Source organism: Oncorhynchus tshawytscha, linkage group LG21, assembly GCF_018296145.1.
Source record: "Oncorhynchus tshawytscha isolate Ot180627B linkage group LG21, Otsh_v2.0, whole genome shotgun sequence".
In the NCBI taxonomy this organism is placed as follows: Eukaryota; Metazoa; Chordata; class Actinopteri; order Salmoniformes; family Salmonidae; genus Oncorhynchus; species Oncorhynchus tshawytscha.
Window position 1 is genome coordinate 3,613,026 of NC_056449.1, and position 20,918 is coordinate 3,633,943.

Below are 20,918 nucleotides of genomic sequence, written 5' to 3' on the forward strand. Positions count from 1 at the left end.
ACCATCAGGGGAGTTTAGCAAGGCTCCTCCCCCCTACTGCCAGCTCTCCTATTGGCTGATGGTTAAAAACATTTGATTGACACTTCCCGCAGTGGTTCATTGACCGTATTATTAGAATTAACAGCCAGTAGAAAAGTACTGTGAGTTCTGGAGGTGGGCCCAGAACCCAGACAGCTAGAGTCCTGACTGCTCCCTCCATACAGGCCAACCCACTGCCAAGACAAAGACCAGCAGTAAAACTAGACAATCAGCACGCTACAAGCACAACGAACCAATGTTCACCCGTAGGTCAAGTGTGTGAGGACTTTAGCATAACACAGCTGAGAGGACAGGTAAAGGACACAACCCCCTACACAGCTCAGCAATTGGCCAATGTGGTTTCAGTAAAAAAAAAAAAAAAAGTATTCGCTCAACAAAGGGCCAACACAGACGCAGGCAGGCAAGCATGTATGGTTTGCATTATGGGCCCGTAATTCAATTCCAGTCTGAAAACAAGGCTTTTGCGACCAACACAATGGTAGGGCCTGCTGCAAAGACCCCCTTCTGCCTTCCTGTCCTCCATTGAAAATGTAAATACCACCATGGAAGTCCGGCTTTATTACACTTTAATGACATTTTCATCCCGTGTCTGTGGTTTTGACAGCCGTCTTTCATTACGCGGCAATCTGAAAGCCCACATCCTCGCCAAAGGGGGAGTAGCAGGGAAGAACATGGTTTTTGGTTGGAGGCAAAGAGGTCTAGGAAAAATGTCAAGAGATTTATTTCTGTTTTTATCTCTTTCAAATGACAACCCTGACAACAAGGTGATAATAGTCTTTGGGGGAAAAGTGTGAATTAATACTAGGTGTTAAACAGAGGAGCCCACATTCTGATATGATGTCATATGACCACAGAGGGGCAGCAGAGTTCTAGCCCAACAAGGTGAATCGTGGAGCTCGGCCCTCCAGCCTTTGCCAATATTGGGTTTTGTCTGTGTTTTGACAAGCTGAAGTTTTCCAGAGGCAATGATATTTTTTTGAGGGGGATGCGGGGACTTTGATGTGTGCCCAGCCTGCGTATTAGCTTAAAGCGGCCCATTATGGAATTCAATAAAAACAAACAGAAAGCCGTGGCAGATTTCAGCAGCGTCGTGTCCCCCTGCAAGTCGACCGGGGGAAATCAATTTCCTGTCAGCCGAGAATCAAATACTCTGTTTTCCTCTCGCAACCAAACCGCATTAGAAATGACACATACACTAACTTTGAAACAATTACCGGTTGCCTTTATCTGAGTAAAGATACCCCGAACCAGCTTCCCTGTAGACCCTATTAACATTTTAAAATGAAATTAGCCAGAACTATCATTTGCTTACAATGTAGCACTAACCCGACTAGCTTGTTTAGTGTATGTAGTCTGAGGAATGGGGGGGGGGGTGTTGTTTGGCTGCCTGGCTGGCTCCTCTTAGGGATAGCTAGGTCTAACAGCAGCTATCTAAACCATCTTAACGGGTGGGGGTAGCTAGGTGGAAACATAACAGCTATGCCCTTGAAAGGACTTGACTCCAGCTTCCCAGAGACCGGAAGCTAAACATGCTGCACCACTGCCGAGTGCCACATCAGAGCAGAGTGGAGAGAGTCTTTAAGAGAGATGGCTCACCTCTCTCTGACCAGTGATCAACGGGAGGCCCATCTCTCTCTGACCAGTGATCAACGGGAGGCCCATCTCTCTCTGACCAGTGATCAACGGGAGGCCCATCTCTCTCTGACCAGTGATCAACGGGAGGCCCATTTCATACCCAGCGGTCTCTCTCTCTACTCCGCTCTCTTTCTTTCTCTCTTTCTTTCTCTCCTCCACTCTCGCTTTCTCGATCTCCTCTCTGCACCCTCTACCAGTAGCCCCACTTTGTTCCCATGCTGCCTGTCCTCTCCTCTATTCTCCTCTCCTGTCTTCTCTTCTCTTTCCTTTGTGACTCAGCCCTTAAAGACTCTCTCCACTCTGCTCTGATGTGGCACTCGGCTCACAAAGAGACATATTCGGCTGATGCTGAGTGGAGCATAGAAAAGCAACAGAGAGAAGAGAGAGACACTCTGACCCCTCTATAGGCTCTTCTCCGCAGCTCTAAATCAAAGTTTCATGGCAGGCAAGGGCTGGCTCATTTTTGAAGGGCGCCAATACAGATACTGTAGGGCTCTGTCCCAAACGGCACCCTATTCCCTATATAGTGCACTACTTTTGACCAGAGCCCTATGGGTCCTGGACAAAAGTAATGCAATTTATAGGGAATAGGGTGCCATTTGGGAAGTGCAGCCTAGGTGTGGCAGTGAGATTGCGGAACCTAGAAAGGGTGTGAGGGAGTTGGGTAGCAAATTGAAACGCTCTCGTTCAATTTTCTGTGATGTTTTTATGCCCCTTTCCTTCCATACTTCTTCTCTCCCTCTGTCCCTCTCTCCTGAATAACAGCAGACGTGGTCCCTTAAACTAATAGAAGGATTACTGTGGCATTTGGTAAAGGGCAGGACATTAGCACACAGTGAGGACCCGGGCATTCATCAGATGGTAATGAGGCCTCTCGGGTGGGGAAGGGGCCTCTCCCCTGCTGCCTCCATATCATCTCATCCCTCGCTCTCCTTCTCTCTCTTTTCCTCTCCCGTTGTGTGAGGCAGGTTAGATCTGGACAGATGAGTGCTTCACGACCCACCTTCCCTTCAGACAGACACTTGACCAGACCACCCTTCATTCACTCATGCTTCTCTTCCATGTTTTTCTCACCACTCTCTCCTCCTCAGACATCCACCCCTCACCTCTCCTTGCTGAAGCTGTCTCCCCTCCAGTCTCCTATCCCCCTGGCTGGAAGTGATGCCTGCTGCTCCACACAGTTAATGTTAATGCTAACCATCACAGGGCGAACTCAGGAACGTGCTGGGTGCTGTGTACTCTGGGCTCTGTCGTAGACCATGTCCCAGTAATGGGAGTGGACAGGGGTAATTCCCCTCCTCACTTTCCCGTCCTGTCTCCTCTCGCTCACCCCATCCCCGCTCCCTGCATCACTCCCTCTGCACCCCAAAGACAATGGGGCAAGGCGCTGCCAAAGCCACAGAACGCTACGTCACACTGGGGGAAAAGGGACTGATGAGGGGGAGAGTCTGCAGATCCAGAACAAAATGAGGAAGCCATGACGCATCAGACAGGCCTGGGGCTGGAGCTGGAAGACAGGCCTGGGGCTGGAGCTGGGGCTGGAGCTGGGAGACAGGCCTGTGGCTGGAGCTGGGGTTGGGGCTTGGAGACAGGCCTGGGGCTGGAGCTGGGGTTGGGGCTGGGAGACAGGCCTGGGGCTGGGGTTGGGTCTGGGAGACAGGCCTGGGGTTGGAGCTGGGGTTGGGGCTGGGAGACAGTCCTGGGGGTGGAGCTGGGGTTGGGGCTGGAGACAGGCCTGGGGCTGGAGCTGGTTATAGAGCTGGGGCTTGGATATGATTTCAAACCAAAACCATGACAGGCCCATTTGCCTCAGAGTTAAAGCATCTAATTTCATTTTGAAACTGGACATGCCTTTTGATTGCTGCAAGACAAAGGAATGACTGAGATGTCCTTTCCTTCCTCCCTGCCGTTCGAAGACGACCAATTCATTACTTTGGAGGTAATAGGAGGAACACAACACGTGAAAAAGGGCCCAGTGCATGAGGCGATCCCAGTCTAACAAATCACTTGGGGAGGAGCTGTTCTTTTTCACTGGGCAGCTCTTTGATGGGTCGATCGATACCATACCTCCCTCTCCCCCCCCCCCCTCCTTCCCTGCTTCCTCTCCTCCCTGCCTCGGGGTAGCAGCTAAAATCTCTCTAAACAGCACAAGGGAATGGCCAGATGACGTTTGGATCAATAACAACAAATCCGGAGCAGACAGACAGTGGCGCTGGTCTGAGGTCAGCTCCTACGGGCTCTGTTCTCCTCTCTCAGGCTCTGGGTTTTCTTAAGCTGTTGTTCAAAATCTCACTGACTGCATATGTCGGCTGTAATAATGGTCTTTATTTAGCTGCTATAGAGGCTTTACGAACACATACATGGATGTGTGTACAGTAAAGTGTTAACTGCGCTCCCCTACTCTGTGTAGCACAGGGTTATAACACCACACAGTAAAGGAACCACAGCCCTTCTGTGTTAGCATGCTGGGCTGGAGATAAGGCTAGCGGGGACAGACTCAACAAACTCCTCAGTGCTCCGTCTGTCTGGGGAGAGCAGAAGGCAGTTTTTTTTTGTGAGGGGCTTCACTGAGCATAACCGCGTAGCCGGGTCTAGATGGAGGTGGCTGCTGCTACTCAGAGAGAGAGAGAGAGAGACACCAACAGATAGGGAGATAGAGAGGGAAACAGACAGACAGACAGACAGGGGTGCTGACCTGTAGACTGTGGTCGGTGGGTAGTTAACGATGTCGTAGATTATGCGTATGTGTCCCTGGTACAGCTCTAGAGCTAGAGGATCATGATCCTCCTTGTAGAGCAGGATACCGTTGTCCTTATCTGTAGCCACCTGTAGAGAGACAGACAGACAGAAAGAGAGAAATTGAGAGAGATAGGGAGAGAAATAGACAGAGAGAGAGCAAGATGTACGAAGGGCTATATAAATAAATTTGATTTGATTTGTTTTGACGAGAGAGACAGGAACAGGGAAGAGATTCAGGGGGTATGCTAATTTGGTATAGAGCAGACCTAACCGACTCTATTAAATTAGTCAAAACAGGAACATTTTACATCTGGCTAGAAATTAGTCAGGAAATTATCTCAACAGAGAAAAATGGCCTCATGTGTGCTACCTATATCCCCCCAATAGGATCCCCATACTTTAATGATGACAGCTTCTCCATCTTAGAGAGGGAGATTAACCATTTCCAGGTTCAGGGACATGTACTAGTCTGTGGCGACCTAAATGCCAGAACTGGACAAGAACCCTCAGCACACAGGGGGACAAACACCTACCTGGAGGTGACAGCATTCCCTCCCCTAAATGCCCCCCTAGACACAACTACAACAACATAACCAACAAAAATGGGTCACAACTCCTGCAGCTTTGTCGGACGCTGCGTATGTGCATAGTCAATTGTAGGTTTCGAGGGGACTCCTATGGTAGTTACACATATAGCTCATCTCTTGGCAGTAGTACTGTAGACTACTTTATCACTGACCTCAACCCAGAGTCTCTTACAGCATTCAAAAGGTTTCACTCTAATAGTGACGGTGTAAACTTGGCAGTAGAAAACCTAAATAGTATATTTGAACTCTCAGCTTCCCCATCCAATCCAAAAATTTCAAGCAGACAACCTAAGAACATTATCAACAATAACAAATGGTTTGATGAGGAATGCAAAAAACCTAAGAAAGAAATTGAGAAACCTGTCCGACCAAAACATAGAGACCCAGAAAACCTGAGCCTACGCCTTCACTATGGTGAATCACTAAAACAATACAGAAATACACCACGGGAAAAGAAGGAACAGCACATCACAAATCAGCTCAATGTAATTGAAGAATCCATAGAATCTAACCACTTCTGGGAAAATTGGAAAACTCTAAGCAAACAACAACACGAATAGTTATCTATCCAAAACGGAGATGGATAAACCGCTTCTCAAATATTTTTGGCTCTATAACAAAGAACAAACAGCAAAAATATATACATGATCAAATAAAAATCTTAGAATCAGCTATTGAAGACTACCAGAACCCACTGGATTCCCAATTACATTGAATGAACCACAAGACAAAATACAAACCCTCCAACCCAAAAAGGCCTGTGGGGTTGATGGTATTCTAAATGAAATGATAAAATATACAGACCACAAATTCCAATTGGCTATACTTAAACTATTTAAAATTCTCCTTGGCTCTGGAATCTTCCCCAATATTTGGAAACAAGGCCTGATCACCCCAATCCACAATAGTGGAGTCAAATTTGACCCCAATAACTTCCACGGGGATTTGTGGGATCTGTGTCAACAGCAACCTTGGAAAAGTCCTCCGCATTATCATTAACAGCCGACTCATACATTTCCTCAGTGAAAACAATGTACTGAGCAAATGTCAAATTGGATTTTTACCAAATTACCTTACGACACACCACGTATTCACCCTGCACAACCTAATAAACAAACAAACCAAAATAAATGGCAAAATCTTGTCATGCTTTGTTGATTTCAAAAAAGCTTTCTACTCAATTTGGCATGAGGGTCTATACAAATAGATGGAAAGTTATGTTTGTGGAAATACATACGACATTATAAAATCCATGTACACCACAAACATCAAGTGTGCGGTTAAAATTGGTAAAAATCACACACATTTCTTACCACAGGGCTGGGGGGCGAGACAGGCATGCAGCTTAAGACCAACCCTCTTCAACATATATATCATTGCATTGGTGAGGGCACTAGAACAGTCTGCAGCACCCGGCCCCGGCCAACTAGAATCGGATGTCAACTGTTTGCTGATGATCTGGTGCTTCTGTCCCCAACTTCTGTCCCCAAAAAAGGTCAGTTGCCAGGACAACGAATACAAATTCTATCTAGACACTGCTATAGCATATAAAAAAACTATACATGCCTCAGCCTAAACATCAATGCCACAGGTAGCTTCCACAAAGCTGTGAACAATCTGAGAGACAAGGCAAGAAGGGCCTTCTTTGCAATCAAAGGGAACATAATATTCGACATACCAATTAGGATCTGGCTAAAAATACTTGAATCAGTTATAGAACCCAATGCCCTTTATGGTTGTGAGACCTGGAGTCTGTAAGCGCAGCAATGGGCACACGGCAGTAGGTTATAAGCGTGAATGTTCCAAAATGCAATCAATTAGCGTGAAAACACCATTCTCAAAAGTGACCGCAAATGTGATTATGAATGTAATGCCTTTATTATAAAGGATTAATGTGCTTAATTTTAAGAAGTTATTTGGTCACATTAGTTGTGATGCAAACCTTATCAAAACATATAGGCCTAAGGGCTAGGCTACATGAGGTGTGCGACTATGATTTGAAAAAGTCGTAAAAAAAAGTATTGCCTTACTGCACACAAGCTGGGTATCATTCACAAATGGAAATATGTCATTCAGTGATAGTTCAATATTGTGACCCATCAGACGATTTTTTATTTAATCTTGTCTTTATACAGTTGAAGTCGGAAGTTTAATTACAGGCCTCTCTCATCTTTTTAAGTGGGAGAACTTGCACAATTGGTGGCTAACTAAATACTCTTTTGCCACACTGTATGTAAACTTCCGACTTCAACTGTATATACTGAATAATATATGTGTGAAATTTGTTTTGATGCACCCGTCTCGAAATAGCGTCAGGGGAAAAAATACATGTCATCTATGCACTTAAATAACGAATGTAGGACGCTTTTCCCATGGTTCATTTTCATGCCAGCCAGGTAGGCTGTTGTAAAGAGAAGCACCGTGCTTAATATTAGGAAAGTTGAGAAATAAATATAGTAGGCCTAGCCTATAGAAAGCTGATGGGATCCTCCTTTTTTTAATAGAAGCCATCAACACTTTTTTTTTCAATGTGTATTGTCTGGTCTATAGAAATGTTGCTTAACATGAGCTCATGGGCTCCCATGAAGTGTTTGATTAGATTTTCGATTAAATTTGCATTGATGTTAGTGATTAGAGGGACAATAGAGTGCTGAGTACCAGGCAGTTAGCAAGTTTAGTAGGCTACTAATGACCATCGGCAGCATCAAAGCTTGGAGAAGCCTAATTACCGTGATCTTAAAGGTCACAAGGAATTTGACTGCCATCATGACTTGGTAATACGGTCCTAGCCCTAGCTGCAGAGAGAGAGAGAATGCAAGCGAGGTTCAGAGCCAGTGATGCAGACAGACAGACAGACAGACAGACAGACAGACAGACAGACAGACAGACAGACAGACAGACAGACAGACAGACAGACAGACAGACAGACAGACAGACAGACAGACAGACAGACAGACAGAGAGGTGAATTTATGGAGAGTGGAGGCCTTTCCCAGCAGCAGGACTCAATGGAGTTTTCACTGGCTTGGGCTTGGTTTGGCACTGACACGAGAATCATGTGACATGAGCTGCTGCTGCTATTGGCCCCACTGAGCGAGAGAGGGACCACACGCTGGAAAAAGCCAGGTGTTGGATATCAATTAAAGGTATAAGAGGACTTTTTCCAGTGTGTGGTCCCTCTCTCGCTCAGTGGGGCCAATAGCATTCTTTCCAAAAGGGAGGAAAAGAATCTGTACCTAACACTTAGGGTTACTATTCTACTGAAGCTACTCTATTTGAAATGAAAACATATGGCATTGGTGATGTTTACTTCACTTAGTCTGCACTACAGCGTGGCTCACAACTCAAAGCGTCTTTTATTTGAAAACGCTACTTTTCTATTTGAAGGAACTTCAAATATTTTTTAACGTATTTAGAACTGCGGTAGACGACTAACCGAAAACTGCTTTCGATTTCCAGGCATCATCTTGATACCTGGCCTGATGACTCCTTGCTGTCCCCAGTCCACCTGGCCGTGCCGCTGCTCCAGTTTCAACTGTTCTACCTGCGGCTATGGAACCCTGACCTGTTCACCGGATGTGCTACCTGTCCCAGACCTGCTGTTTTCAACTCTCTAGGGACAGCAGGAGTGGTAGAGATACTCTGAATGATCGGCTCTAAAAAGCCAACTGACTACTGAGGTGCTGACCTGTTGCACCCTCGACAACCACTGTGGTTATTATTATTTGACCCTGCTGGTCATCTATAAACATTTGAACATCTTGGCCATGTACTGTTATAATTTCCACCCGGCACAGCCAGAAGAGGACTTGGCACCCCTCATAGCCTGGTTCCTCTCTTGGTTTCGTCCTAGGTTCTGGCCTTTCTAGGGAGTTTTTCCTAGCCACCGTGTTTCTACACCTGCATTGCTTGCTGTTTGGGGTTTTAGGCTGGGTGTCTGTACAGCACTTTGTGACATCAGCTGATGTAAGAAGGGCTTTATAAATACATTTGATTGATTCATAGATATTGGCAAGCTGCATTTGCTCTTGCCCATGTATCTACCTACGTACAAAAGCCACCTTTAGCACATAGGCTAAGCCCTACAGTTCTATTTTTACCACAGTCTTTTTCATTAACATTAGCGTGCCCCCTCGCCAACGAGCACATGAGCTCATTTGGAGGTAAGAAGCGATCCAGCGGCTGTGACTCACTCCTAGTGATTGGGCTGATAACAGTCACCACGCCGACACTCTATTACCATAATACATATCCCCCCTGAGACACATTATTTCATGCTAGTGAACAAAAGGTGACATTCTAATAATGTCACCATCCAACCGTCCCTGTGGTGGCTGCTGGTGGTGGATCGGATGCCACACGGCTGGCTGAGAGCCCCAATAACACAGAGTCTCCATCCCAAATGGCACCCTAGTCCCTACTGAGTGCACTACAGGGCCCATAGGGTTCTGGTCAAAAGTAGTGCACTTTATGGGAATAGTGTGCCATTCCGGACGCAGACAGAGAGCGAGATAGAGAGGGATAGTTTGTCATACTAGCCCCTGAAAAAATTATCCCTCTTATACCTTTCCCAAGGGTGCTACATTCTATACTTTAAGTACTGCAATGATGGGGGATAGTGTGTAAAACACACTAGCCCTCATCAACTTTATAGTTTACAGTTTGACTTAATGGGAAGGATGATCAGTTATAGGGAGATAATTGCTAGGCTACTCGGCTGCTAGTGTAAAGGATGTCATGCTGCTTACTTATCGGGTACCAATACCTCCTGATTCGGCTTTTGCCAAGGCTCGAACCCAGGAAGGAGGAGACCGGGTGAGAGGGAAGGGGTGGAGAAGCAGAGGGAGGAGGAGGGGCAGTGGGAGAGGAGAGGAGGAGGAGGGGCAGTGGGAGAGGAGAGGGGGAGGAAAGGAGAGGGGGAGATGCGAGTGAGAGGGGGAGAGGGAGTAGTACAGAGAGGAGAGCAGAAGATGGAGGAGAGGAGAGGGTGGAGATGTGACAGCCAGTATTGTTGCTGCTTAGGGGTGGTACAGTACCTGTAGGGAGATGTGGGCAGAGTTAGGGGTGGTACAGTACCTGTAGGGAGATGTGGACAGAGTTAGGGATCAGGGGTGGTATATTACCTGTAGGGAGATGTGGGCAGAGTTAGGGGTCAGGGGTTAGGGGTGGTATAGTGCCTGTAGGGAGATGTGGGCAGAGTTAGGGGTCAGGGGTGGTATAGTACCTGTTGGGAGATGTGGGCAGAGTCAGGGGTTAGGGGTGGTATAGTACCTGTTGGGAGATGTGGGCAGAGTTAGGGGTTAGGGGTGGTATAGTACCTGTAGGGAGATGTGGGCAGAGTTAGGGGTCAGGGGTTAGGGGTGGTATAGTACATGTTTGGAGATGTGGGCAGAGTTAGGGATCAGGGGTTAGGGGTGGAATAGTACCTGTAGGGAGATGTGGGCAGAGTTAGGGGTTAGGGGTGGTACAGTACCTGTAGGGAGATGTGGGCAGAGTTAGGGGTCAGGGGTGGTATAGTACCTGTAGGGAGATGTGGGCAGAGTTAGGGGTCAGGGGTGGTATAGTACCTGTAGGGAGATGTGGGCAGAGTTAGGGGTCAGGGGTTAGGGGTGGTATAGTACCTGTAGGGAGATGTGGGCAGAGTTAGGGGTCAGGGGTTAGGGGTGGTACAGTACCTGTAGGGAGATGTGGGCAGAGTTAGTTGTCAGGGGTGGTATAGTACCTGTAGGGAGATGTGGGCAGAGTTAGGGATCAGGGGTTAGGGGTGGTATAGTACCTGTTGGGAGATGTGGGCAGAGTTAGGGATCAGGGGTTAGGGGTGGTATATTACCTGTAGGGAGATGTGGGCAGAGTTAGGGGTCAGGGGTTAGGGGTGGTACAGTACCTTTCGGGATATGTGGGCAGAGTTAGGGGTTAGGGGTGGTACAGTACCAGTAGGGAGATGTGGGCAGAGTTAGGGATCAGGGGTTAGGGGTGGTATATTACCTGTAGGGAGATGTGGGCAGAGTTAGGGGTCAGGGGTTAGGGGTGGTATAGTACCTGTAGGGAGATGTGGGCAGAGTTAGGGGTCAGGAGTGGTATAGTACCTGTCGGGAGATGTGGGCAGAGTTAGGGGTTAGGTGTGGTACAGTACCTGTAGGGAGATGTGGGCAGAGTTAGGTATCAGGGGTTAGGGGTGGAATAGTACCTGTAGGGAGATGTGGGCAGAGTTAGGGGTTAGGGGTGGTATAGTACCTGTAGGGAGATGTGGGCAGAGTTAGGGGTCAGGGGTTAGGGGTGGTATAGTACCTGTAGGGAGATGTGGGCAGAGTTAGGGGTTAGGGGTGGTATAGTACCTGTAGGGAGATGTGGGCAGAGTTAGGGGTTAGGGGTGGTATAGTACCTGTAGGGAGATGTGGGCAGAGTTAGGGGTCAGGGGTTAGGGGTGGTATAGTACCTGTTGGGAGATGTGGGCAGAGTTAGGGGTCAGGGGTGGTATAGTACCTGTTGGGAGATGTGGGCAGAGTTAGGGGTCAGGGGTTAGGGGTGGTATAGTACCTGTAGGGAGATGTGGGCAGAGTTAGGGATCAGGGGTTAATTAATGTTGGTACAGTACCTGAAAGGAGATGTGGGCAGAGTTAGGGGTCAGGGGTTAAGGTTGGTACAGTACCTGTAGGGAGATGTGGACAGAGTTGCGTATCTTGACGCTGGGCAGCTCCAGGTAGGTCCCTTTGCCCAAAAGGTGGACGGTGACGATCTTGTGGCACTTGTTTCCGGTGAAGCCTGGCAGGCAGCGACACACAGGCTCCCCTTCCACCACTAGACACTGGGCATCATTCTGACACTCTGACTGGTCACATGGGCTGGTCTGCAGCAGGATCATAGGAGGAGGGTTCTCGCAGAATAGACCACTACAGGAACACAGAGACAGTCTGTTAATATCACACTCAATCAAGCTGCCACACACACTCCACTATGGTCTCTCCCATTATGATTACACACACACACACACACACACACACACACACACAGTATATGTATGACTGCCCCTGACACATAACATCATAAGAGAGACTCTCTACGTCAAACAAAAAGGTGGCGGCCACATTGGTTCATTGATCCTGCTGTTCGTCGGCAGACAGAGACAGTGATGCATCATGAATCTTTCCCCCCAGATCCCATCCACAGGCCCGTCCCACACTTAGCGCTATAATTAGCCATATGGAGCTTCATCTGCCTCATCACATCACCGCTCTGCACCACCCAGTACCGCAGGCCTCAGACTAGACAGCCAAATAGAGGAAAACAAAGTACCATCTGAAGCTCCTCACAGTCTGGTTATCTGTGTGTGTGTGGGTTTGTGCGTGAGTGCGCCGGCGCCCTCCACAGATGGCGTGACGCTGTTGCGACACTGAGTCTCTACAATGAGTTCAGTCGGTGCTGAATGTGGACTCACCTAAAGCCCTCCGTACACACGCAGGTGTACCCGTTGACTGCGTCCACGCACTGGGCCCCATGCTGACACTTGTTCTCCAGACAGTCGTTGTAGTCCTGCTCACAGTGTTGGCCCACGTAGCCGGGCAAGCACTCACACCTGACAACCACACAGGAAACAAGGGCACACAATGTTGCGAAGGAAAAAATCTCACTCTCTCTCTGCCAACTGCCACCGAACTCTCTCAACTGCATTCCCTCTGTCATCCTTCTGGCGTATTGACGCTTAGCTGTGACTGAACACGCCCTATATTACTTCACCTTTAACAACTGCCACTGAACAATCCGTCTTCCTAACGTATGACCTTTCCCAACTGTTACTGAACTCTCTTCCTAACAGAGGAAAACTGTTTTACTGCAGTAGTCTGCTACAAGTGTGACTTTAAACAGCACAGCCAACTCAACTATAGTTTGTTCCTTGTTCCTCAGTCATGAAAAGAACAGGATATTAAGACGGTGGAGGAACAGAACACAACAGGTTGTCCCGACGACTCCACCAGACACGGGTCACTTCCGGTGGGTTGCTACTGGTGACCTTTGAACTTGATTAGTCCCGCCCCTGCCGGTCACTCACCTGAAGCCTTTGGTGAGGGGGATGCACTTGGAGTCATGCTGGCAGGGGTCGAAGCCTTGCATACAGGGGGCCACCACCTCCTCACATAGGTCCCCTGGGAAAACACACACACACACATACACACACACAGTGGGAAAGATAATACAGAGACTGTGAGATCATCGCCTAAGCTTCATTCTTCCACATACACACACTAGCTAACGTATGTCTTCATTTGACTTAGTGATATTCTAGTGCATTGCATATTTACAAGCCTAGGATCGTGAGTAACATTTTTTTAAGAGTGTTTTTTGATTGGTCCCATTGTAATTATGATGACTCCCCAAAGCACCATCATGGCTTTCTCAGCATTCAACAGTTGGGTCCTGTTTCTACTGCCGGCAGGCCTGCCTGGTCTCCCATACAGGGGGAGTTGGGGGTTGTCTTGCTCAGGGTATTAGCCGTGCAAACTTGAAACACATGTACTGTATTGTGCTGTAATCTGCATGGAATACAGGGCTGTGGCTGCCCAGATGAGGCCCCATCTGAATCCACTAAATCACTGCCTGGCCAAGTGTCCCGGTTCAATAAACCCTCTGTCCCTGTCCACCTGCTTGACTAGATCCCCTCCTCTAACAGGGGGGCTGCTGGGGCTCAGCCAGGCTTTCACAGCACAAGGCCTCTCCTCTCCTTTACACTGACTGACTGACTGACTGACTGACTGACTGACTGACTGACTGACTGACTGACTGACTGACTGACTGACTGACTGACTGACTGACTGACTGACTGACTGACTCCCCCTCCCTCCCCCTCCCTCCCTCCCTCCCTCCCTCCCTCCCTCCCTCCCCCTCCCTTCACTTCTCTCTATCTACTGCCAGGTCTGTTTCCTCTGCCTCTCCCTCATCCGGCAGCCTCATGGTGGGGCTCTGGGGAAGTCTGCCAGCGTCCCAGCAGCCGCCACTCTACAGGGGAAATCCACTCCAATTGGGCTTCGATGGTGCTCTGTGGGGAGCTGTCACAATGTGTCTGTGTCTGCCTGTTTTCATTGCTACAGGCCTGGCTCTGGTTTCGATTGGTACGGAAAACTGAAAGTCAGTGGCAAAATGAGAGTTGATATGCACTCTATTCAATATGAAAAAGAAATAATTTTCCGTTTAGCTTGCAGTTTTAGTTTTACAGGGGAAACAGGAAAAATAAACCCAGAGAAGGTGTGTGGAGAGAGAGAGACTGACCTTTTCCCATATCATATCTGTCAGCTTGTAAAGGAAGAAAGAGAGAGAGGAGGATCGTTTATAGATGTCACTGTGTCTCATGGTTCTGATAACCAGAGGGTCCAGAACACTTAACCCAGATACACACACACACACACACACACACCAGATGGAGGCCACGTCCCCTGTGAGCAGGTCTGCCCTGTCACTCTCAGAGAGCTGAGAGAACAGAGGAGAACAGAGGTGAGGAGATAGTCAGCAGAGACTGGTCCTCTCACGCTGCACTGTGAGGTGCAGCAGGGTAGCCTAGTGGTTAGAGTGCTGGACTAGTAACCGAAAGGTTGCAAGATCAAATCCCCAAGGTAAAAATCTGTTGTTTTGCCCCAGTAGGCTGTCATTGAAAATAACAATTTGTTTTGGACTGCCTTGCCTAGTTAAATAAATGTAAATAAAATAAAAACTGCCTCAGAAGGTCAAGCAACATGCCAATTGGACAGCCACCTAGCCACCCCCTCCTTCTACCACTCTCTCCCTCCCTAACAACATGTTCCCAGGATCTATTGGTAATGTGATGCAGGCCAGTGAGACACTCTCTCTCCTTCTAGTCCAGGTTCCTCAATAGGTCCATGGGTCAGAATTGATTTGGACCCCCAAGCTTTAATGGGCTTTTTATGTTTTGTTTTGTTGTTGGACATAAAATAAAATAACCAGGAAATCAGCTCAAAATGATTTTAATTGAGGAAATCTGTTCCCAAGTATTCCCACGCACAAATAGAGAGGCCTATGTGATCCTACCCCAATGTAATCAAGGTTTGAAATTATATATTTTTGGTCAAATACTATAACTGTTTAGGCTTCTTGTGGTCAATTTGCAATGTACAAACGATTTAGAACTGTGCCCCCCCCCCAACCAACCTGCTAAATAAAAAAATACCACAGCTGAATTCAATTGAGAACCCCTGCTCTAGACTATATCCATGTAGTCACACACACACACACACCGTCTTGCTTGTGCTGGTTTAAAATAGGAAGCAGCCAAATAAAACTGCTCTGTGTGGATGGCTGGATGGATGGATAAGGGCGGAGAGAGAAGGAGGACAAACAGTTAGTTTAAAGGAGACCTAATTGCTGGGTTAGCTTGCGGACTTCCCCTAGAGTCGGGCTGTGGCTGCTGCTTCACAGGGCCTCTTGGCGCTGCCCACCGCCAGCCCAGGTGCCCATATGCCCACACTGAGGGGGCAGTATGTGTAGCAGCCTGGCTGCTGGATGTCTCTCTACTGCCAGCCTCTAGCCTCATTGCCCCATACAGGCACTCTGTGTTCTTTGTTCTGGTCCCAAGGGAGGCTGAGACTGGGACGGACACGGCACGGCGAGGCCTACAATTAGGCGTGCAGCGTTAATGACAGGGTCGATGTGCGTTGGAGCAGCTGCACAGATCAGCGCCCTCCCTCCCCTGTGACGCCTGAGTCAGGCAGGCGATGGCGGGTGACGGCCCATGATGCCCGACCGGGGAGCTGCCCGCTGCTGCCCGCCTCGCCTGCCTGCCGTGTGCACTGCAGAGAGAGAGAGGCCACAGCCTGGCAGAGAGACAGTGGGAAAACTTCTCTCCGTCTCTCTCACCAGAACTGGCTGCCTGCACTCAGAATTCACCCCCCCCACACAAGGGATTCCTACCCCCTCTTTGCCTCTTTGCTCCAACTTGACTGCAATGTCATCTCCAAAGAGCAGTTTCAGGTCAATGCGGAAAAAACAGTCCATTATAGGCTAGCGGAAAAAATTACTCTTTGGTTGATTTGATAAATAACTAAATTACTCACAATTGCTTTAAATGCAATTTCAGAGCAGAGGGGTTTGGAGTTTTGTCTATGTTTAAGCGGACTTTTATCTTGATGTGGTTGACTCGTTTAAAAAAAAAGTGTATTAGAAAGTATTAGAGAAGCACAACAAGTGGATGAGAAGCCAATGTATGCTCATGGTGTGGCTCGTCTCCACAGAGTAGTGTTCAGTGCGTGTGTGTGTGTGTGTCCAGTACCTGTGTAGTTGGGGGGGCAGACGCAGGTGTAGTTGTTGATGCCATCCACACAGGTGGAGTTGTTCTCACAGTCATTGTCCTCACAGTCATCTGGGTTCACCTCACACTGTAGACCCTCGTAGCCAGGTGGACACGCACAGCTGCCGAGGGGAGGGGAGAGGAGAGAGAGACGATAGGGGGCACAGTTAGATAGTTAGCTCGAGAATAGGGAAGAGAGTGCCATTTCAGACACAGCCAGAGTCACAGAACCATACCGGGTACACCCTCTCTACCCTCCACACTGAGTCAGGGAAGCGTACTGGGTTTCTTTCCACTTGTCAAATCCACTCTCCAGATGCCCTCTGCTCTTTTTCTCTGGCCCCTCTATTAGTGACTAATGCCCTTTGAAAGCCTAAGACCTGGTATAAAACCTGCACTTTAATGGGAATAACAAGAAAGGTAGAACTCCAGTGGCATTTGAAAATGTAATCAGGTCTGTCTGTGGATTCAATAATTTCAATTAGACGTGGGTTCCTGTTTGATCCTACGTGGAAGGGCATTCATCAAGCTATACCTAAATGTCATGTCTGGAATTGGTAGACCGATTGAGACCGTACCCTTTGACTCAGGCACCACTGGCTCTGAATCTCGCTTGCATATTCTCTCTCTCTCTCTCTCTCTCTCTCTCTCTCTCTCTCTCTCTCTCTCTCTCTCTCTCTCTCTCTCTCTCTCTCTCTCTCTCTCTCTCTCTCTCTCTCTCTCTCTCTCTCTCTCTCTCTCTCTCTCTCTCTCTCTCTCTCTCTCTCTCTCTCTCTCTCTCTCTCTCTCTCTCTCTGGGGACAAGGCTGGCATCATGGGTGTGCCGCGTCAGGCGAGTGGGCAGAGGAGGGTGAGATAAGCGTTACTGAGCTGTGGCGGGCGTTACCGGTGAGACGGGTAGCTTCATCAAGCGCCTGTCTTCCTCTGAAGGCCAGCGGCTGCTGGTTGAAAAGAAAGAAGTAGAAGAAAACGAAGAGGAGAGGAGCGCCTTTGATTTCTTTAAGCAGTTCTCCAGAGGGACTGGCTGGATCACTGAGGGGTGTCATTAATGAGGCAGAGAGCTGGGGTAAACCTGGGGTCGGGCGGTTGGTTGGCGTTTAAAGAGGCCAAACAGTGGAAGACGAAAGAGAGAAGAGAGTGACAGTCATCTGCCTCCAGCTCTACAGAGCCATGGGATCTCACGGTGTCACTCACACACTGAAACACCACTGCTGACTGCCCGCTACTCCTCTGGCTGTACCCACTAGATAGGAAATAGGGTCCCTTTTGGAGCGTAGAGAGGGAAGTGTGGGCCCAGTATGGTTCCATGACTGCATGTCGGTAGGGTAGTGATGGTAGAGAGGTCATCGGTGTGTACCTGAACTGTTCCACTTGGCTTGGCATCAGGTGGCAGGTCCCTCCGCTGGCACAGGGGAAACTGATGCAGGCGTTGATGGCTATCTCACATTTCTGACCCTGGGAGGGAGGGAGGGAGGGAGGGAGGGAGGGAGAGAGGTGTTAGACTGTCTATCACTGTGTGTGTGTGTGTGTGTGTGTGTGTGTGTGTGTGTGTAGTGGTAGTGTTACAGTATAGTGCAATGTGCCATTCAAGACCCACAGTCACATACAGCAGCAGCGTAGGAAGAGACAGTCTGCGTCCCAAATGGCACCCCATTCCCTACATAGGGCACTACTTTAAACCAGAGCCCTACGAACCCTGATTAAAAGTAGCACACTATAGAGGGAATTGGTGCTATATCATGAAGCCGTATCCTTTCCACACGCGACCGCCATGCATGTCCCTCAGAGACACTGGCTCCCTGTTTGAATTTGAAACCACCGCCACCGTGACGCCCACTTCCTCTGATCAAAGACGCCATACGGACGGACGCTTGTTTTTTTTTTTTTTTTTTTTTTTGGGGGTGTTCATTCTCTTTTCCTCTTCTTCTCTCTCTCTCGCTCAGCTTCTCATTCTCCTCACACATTTTAATTCATTTAAGCCCAGTGGAGGCCGACAGAAAACAACATGCACGCACGCACCCACACAAACAAACACACACACACAACACACACACACACACACACACACACACACACACACACACACACACACACACACACACACACACACACACACACACACACACACGTAAACATTAAGATTTTAATTAAAAAGCAAGGCCAGGGGCTTTGTCCCTGTAGAGGGCTCGAGGTTAAGTTTGTATCTGTGTCTGTGGAGCAGGACACTGACAGGAATCCCATAACCAAACAAAAGGCTAATGATTAGACAAACCAACAGCACACAACACAGTGGGGACATTAAAACACACACACACACACCCGCCAGGTACACAGACACGCAAACAGGCACGCACCCATCTGCTGGATATTTGAACGCTATTTTACCCTTGGGTGGATTTGTGTGAGTTTTTCCAGATGACAGCCTTTTACCAGTTATTGTAACCCTTTTCAATCTCCCCTCAATACTTACACCCAAACCAACTGTTGCATTTCTCCAGGTCGTGGTTGTGTGTGTGTTTGTGTGTGTGGGGGGGGGGGCTGTGTACTCACTTTGTAGCCAATGGGACAGGTGCAGTGGTAGGAGCCACTAACGTCGCTGGCACATGTGCCATTGTTCAGACAGGGGCCGGCAAGGCAGGGAGCACACTTTGCCATCAGATTTAGATCCACTGGACCTAAGAGAGAGAGGGGGGTGGAGGGAAAGGGAGAGAAAAATAGAGAGGGTGAGATATGGGGAGAGAGAGAGAGAGAGAGAGGGAGGGAGGGATGGACGTAGAGAGAGGCAGACACCAACAGAGATAGAGAGGGAGATAGAGAGAGATGAAGAGAAAGGCAAAAAAAGAGAGGGGGACAGGGGGAGAGAGGGAGAGGGCAATTGAGAGAAAGAGAGAGGACAAGAGCGACAGAGAGCGAGTGAGATATTAAAGAAGAAAGATTGAGAGAGTGAGTCACACGGTGCGATTCCACTCACTCTTTCTCTCCGCACCATTTTAAGACCTTCCTTATCCACATTTAATAAACCTTAATCTGCCTTAATCTCAGATAAATCCCAGATCAGCATTAATTGGCATGCGTGGTTACAGAGGGCAGAAATACGTGGCAGCTGGGTTCACTCCCCTTTAGAGGAGACGGAGAGAGGGAGAGAAGGGGGGAGGAAAGGTGGCGGTAAGAGGAGAGAGGGAGAGAAGGGGGGAGGAAAGGTGGCGGTAAGAGGAGAGAGGGAGAGAAGGGGGAGGAAAGGTGGCGGTAAGAGGAGAGAGGGAGAGAAGGGGGAGGAAAGGTGGCGGTAAGAGGAGAGAGGGAGAGAAGGGGGAGGAAAGGTGGCGGTAAGAGGAGAGAGGGAGAGAAGGGGGAGGAAAGGTGGCGGTAAGAGGAGAGAGGGAGAGAAGGGGGAGGAAAGGTGGCGGTAAGAGGAGAGAGGGAGAGAAGGGGGAGGAAAGGTGGCGGTAAGAGGAGAGAGGGAGAGAAGGGGGAGGAAAGGTGGCGGTAAGAGGAGAGAGGGAGAGAAGGGGGAGGAAAGGTGGCGGTAAGAGGAGAGAGGGAGAGAAGAGGGGAGGAAAGGTGGCGGTAAGAGGAGAGAGGGAGAGAAGGGGGAGGAAAGGTGGCGGTAAGAGGAGAGAGGGAGAGAAGGGGGAGGAAAGGTGGCGGTAAGAGGAGAGAGGGAGAGAAGAGGGGAGGAAAGGTGGCGGTAAGAGGAGAGAGGAGAAGGGGGGAGGAAAGGTGGCGGTAAGAGGAGAGAGGGAGAGAGAGGGGGGGGAGGAAAGGTGGCGGTAAGAGGAGAGAGGGAGAGAAGAGGGGAGGAAAGGTGGCGGTAAGAGGAGAGAGGGAGAGAAGGGGGAGGAAAGGTGGCGGTAAGAGGAGAGAGGGAGAGAAGGGGGGGGGAGGAAAGGTGGCGGTAAGAGGAGAGAGGGAGAGAAGAGGGGAGGAAAGGTGGCGGTAAGAGGAGAGAGGGAGAGAAGGGGGAGGAAAGGTGGCGGTAAGAGGAGAGAGGGAGAGAAGGGGGAGGAAAGGTGGCGGTAAGAGAGAGAGAGGGAGAGAAGGGGGAGGAAAGGTGGCGGTAAGAGGAGAGAGGGAGAGAAGGGGGAGGAAAGGTGGCGGTAAGAGGAGAGAGGGAGAGAAGGGGGAGGAAAGGTGGCGGTAAGAGGAGAGAGGGAGAGAAGGGGGAGGAAAGGTGGCGGTAAGAGGAGAGAGGGAGAGAAGAGGGGAGGAAAGGTGGCGGTAAGAGGAGAGAGGGAGAGAAGGGGGAGGAAAGGTGGCGGTAAGAGGAGAGAGGGAGAGAAGAGGGGAGGAAAGGTGGCGGTAAGAGGAGAGAGGGAGAGAAGGGGGAGGAAAGGTGGCGGTAAGAGGAGAGAGGGAGAGAAGGGGGAGGAAAGGTGGCGGTAAGAGGAGAGAGGGAGAGAAGGGGGAGGAAAGGTGGCGGTAAGAGGAGAGAGGGAGAGAAGGGGGAGGAAAGGTGGCGGTAAGAGGAGAGAGGGAGAGAAGAGGGGAGGAAAGGTGGCGGTAAGAGGAGAGAGGGAGAGAAGGGGCAAGGGAGGGAGGACGAGAAGGGAGGAAGAAAGGAGAGGGTGAGAGGGGAACGGGTGAGTGGGGGAGAAGGAGGAGGAGAGGCAGGGGAGGAGGGGGAAGGAG

The 20,918-nt window shown here is 49.3% G+C and overlaps 1 protein-coding gene across 1 annotated transcript in view; it reads right to left on the minus strand.

Moving 5' to 3' along the window:
* LOC112220467 (slit homolog 3 protein-like) overlaps positions 1–20,918 on the minus strand; it is a 212,308-nt gene that overhangs the window by 4,678 nt on the left and 186,712 nt on the right. The window contains exons 26-32 of the mRNA XM_042302888.1: positions 18,840–18,964; positions 17,647–17,744; positions 16,272–16,411; positions 13,047–13,140; positions 12,435–12,572; positions 11,649–11,889; positions 4,370–4,500 (exon numbers count right to left, since the gene is read on the minus strand). Of these exons, the coding sequence (XP_042158822.1) occupies positions 4,370–4,500; positions 11,649–11,889; positions 12,435–12,572; positions 13,047–13,140; positions 16,272–16,411; positions 17,647–17,744; positions 18,840–18,964 (967 nt within the window). The remainder of the gene's footprint in view (positions 1–4,369; positions 4,501–11,648; positions 11,890–12,434; positions 12,573–13,046; positions 13,141–16,271; positions 16,412–17,646; positions 17,745–18,839; positions 18,965–20,918) is intronic.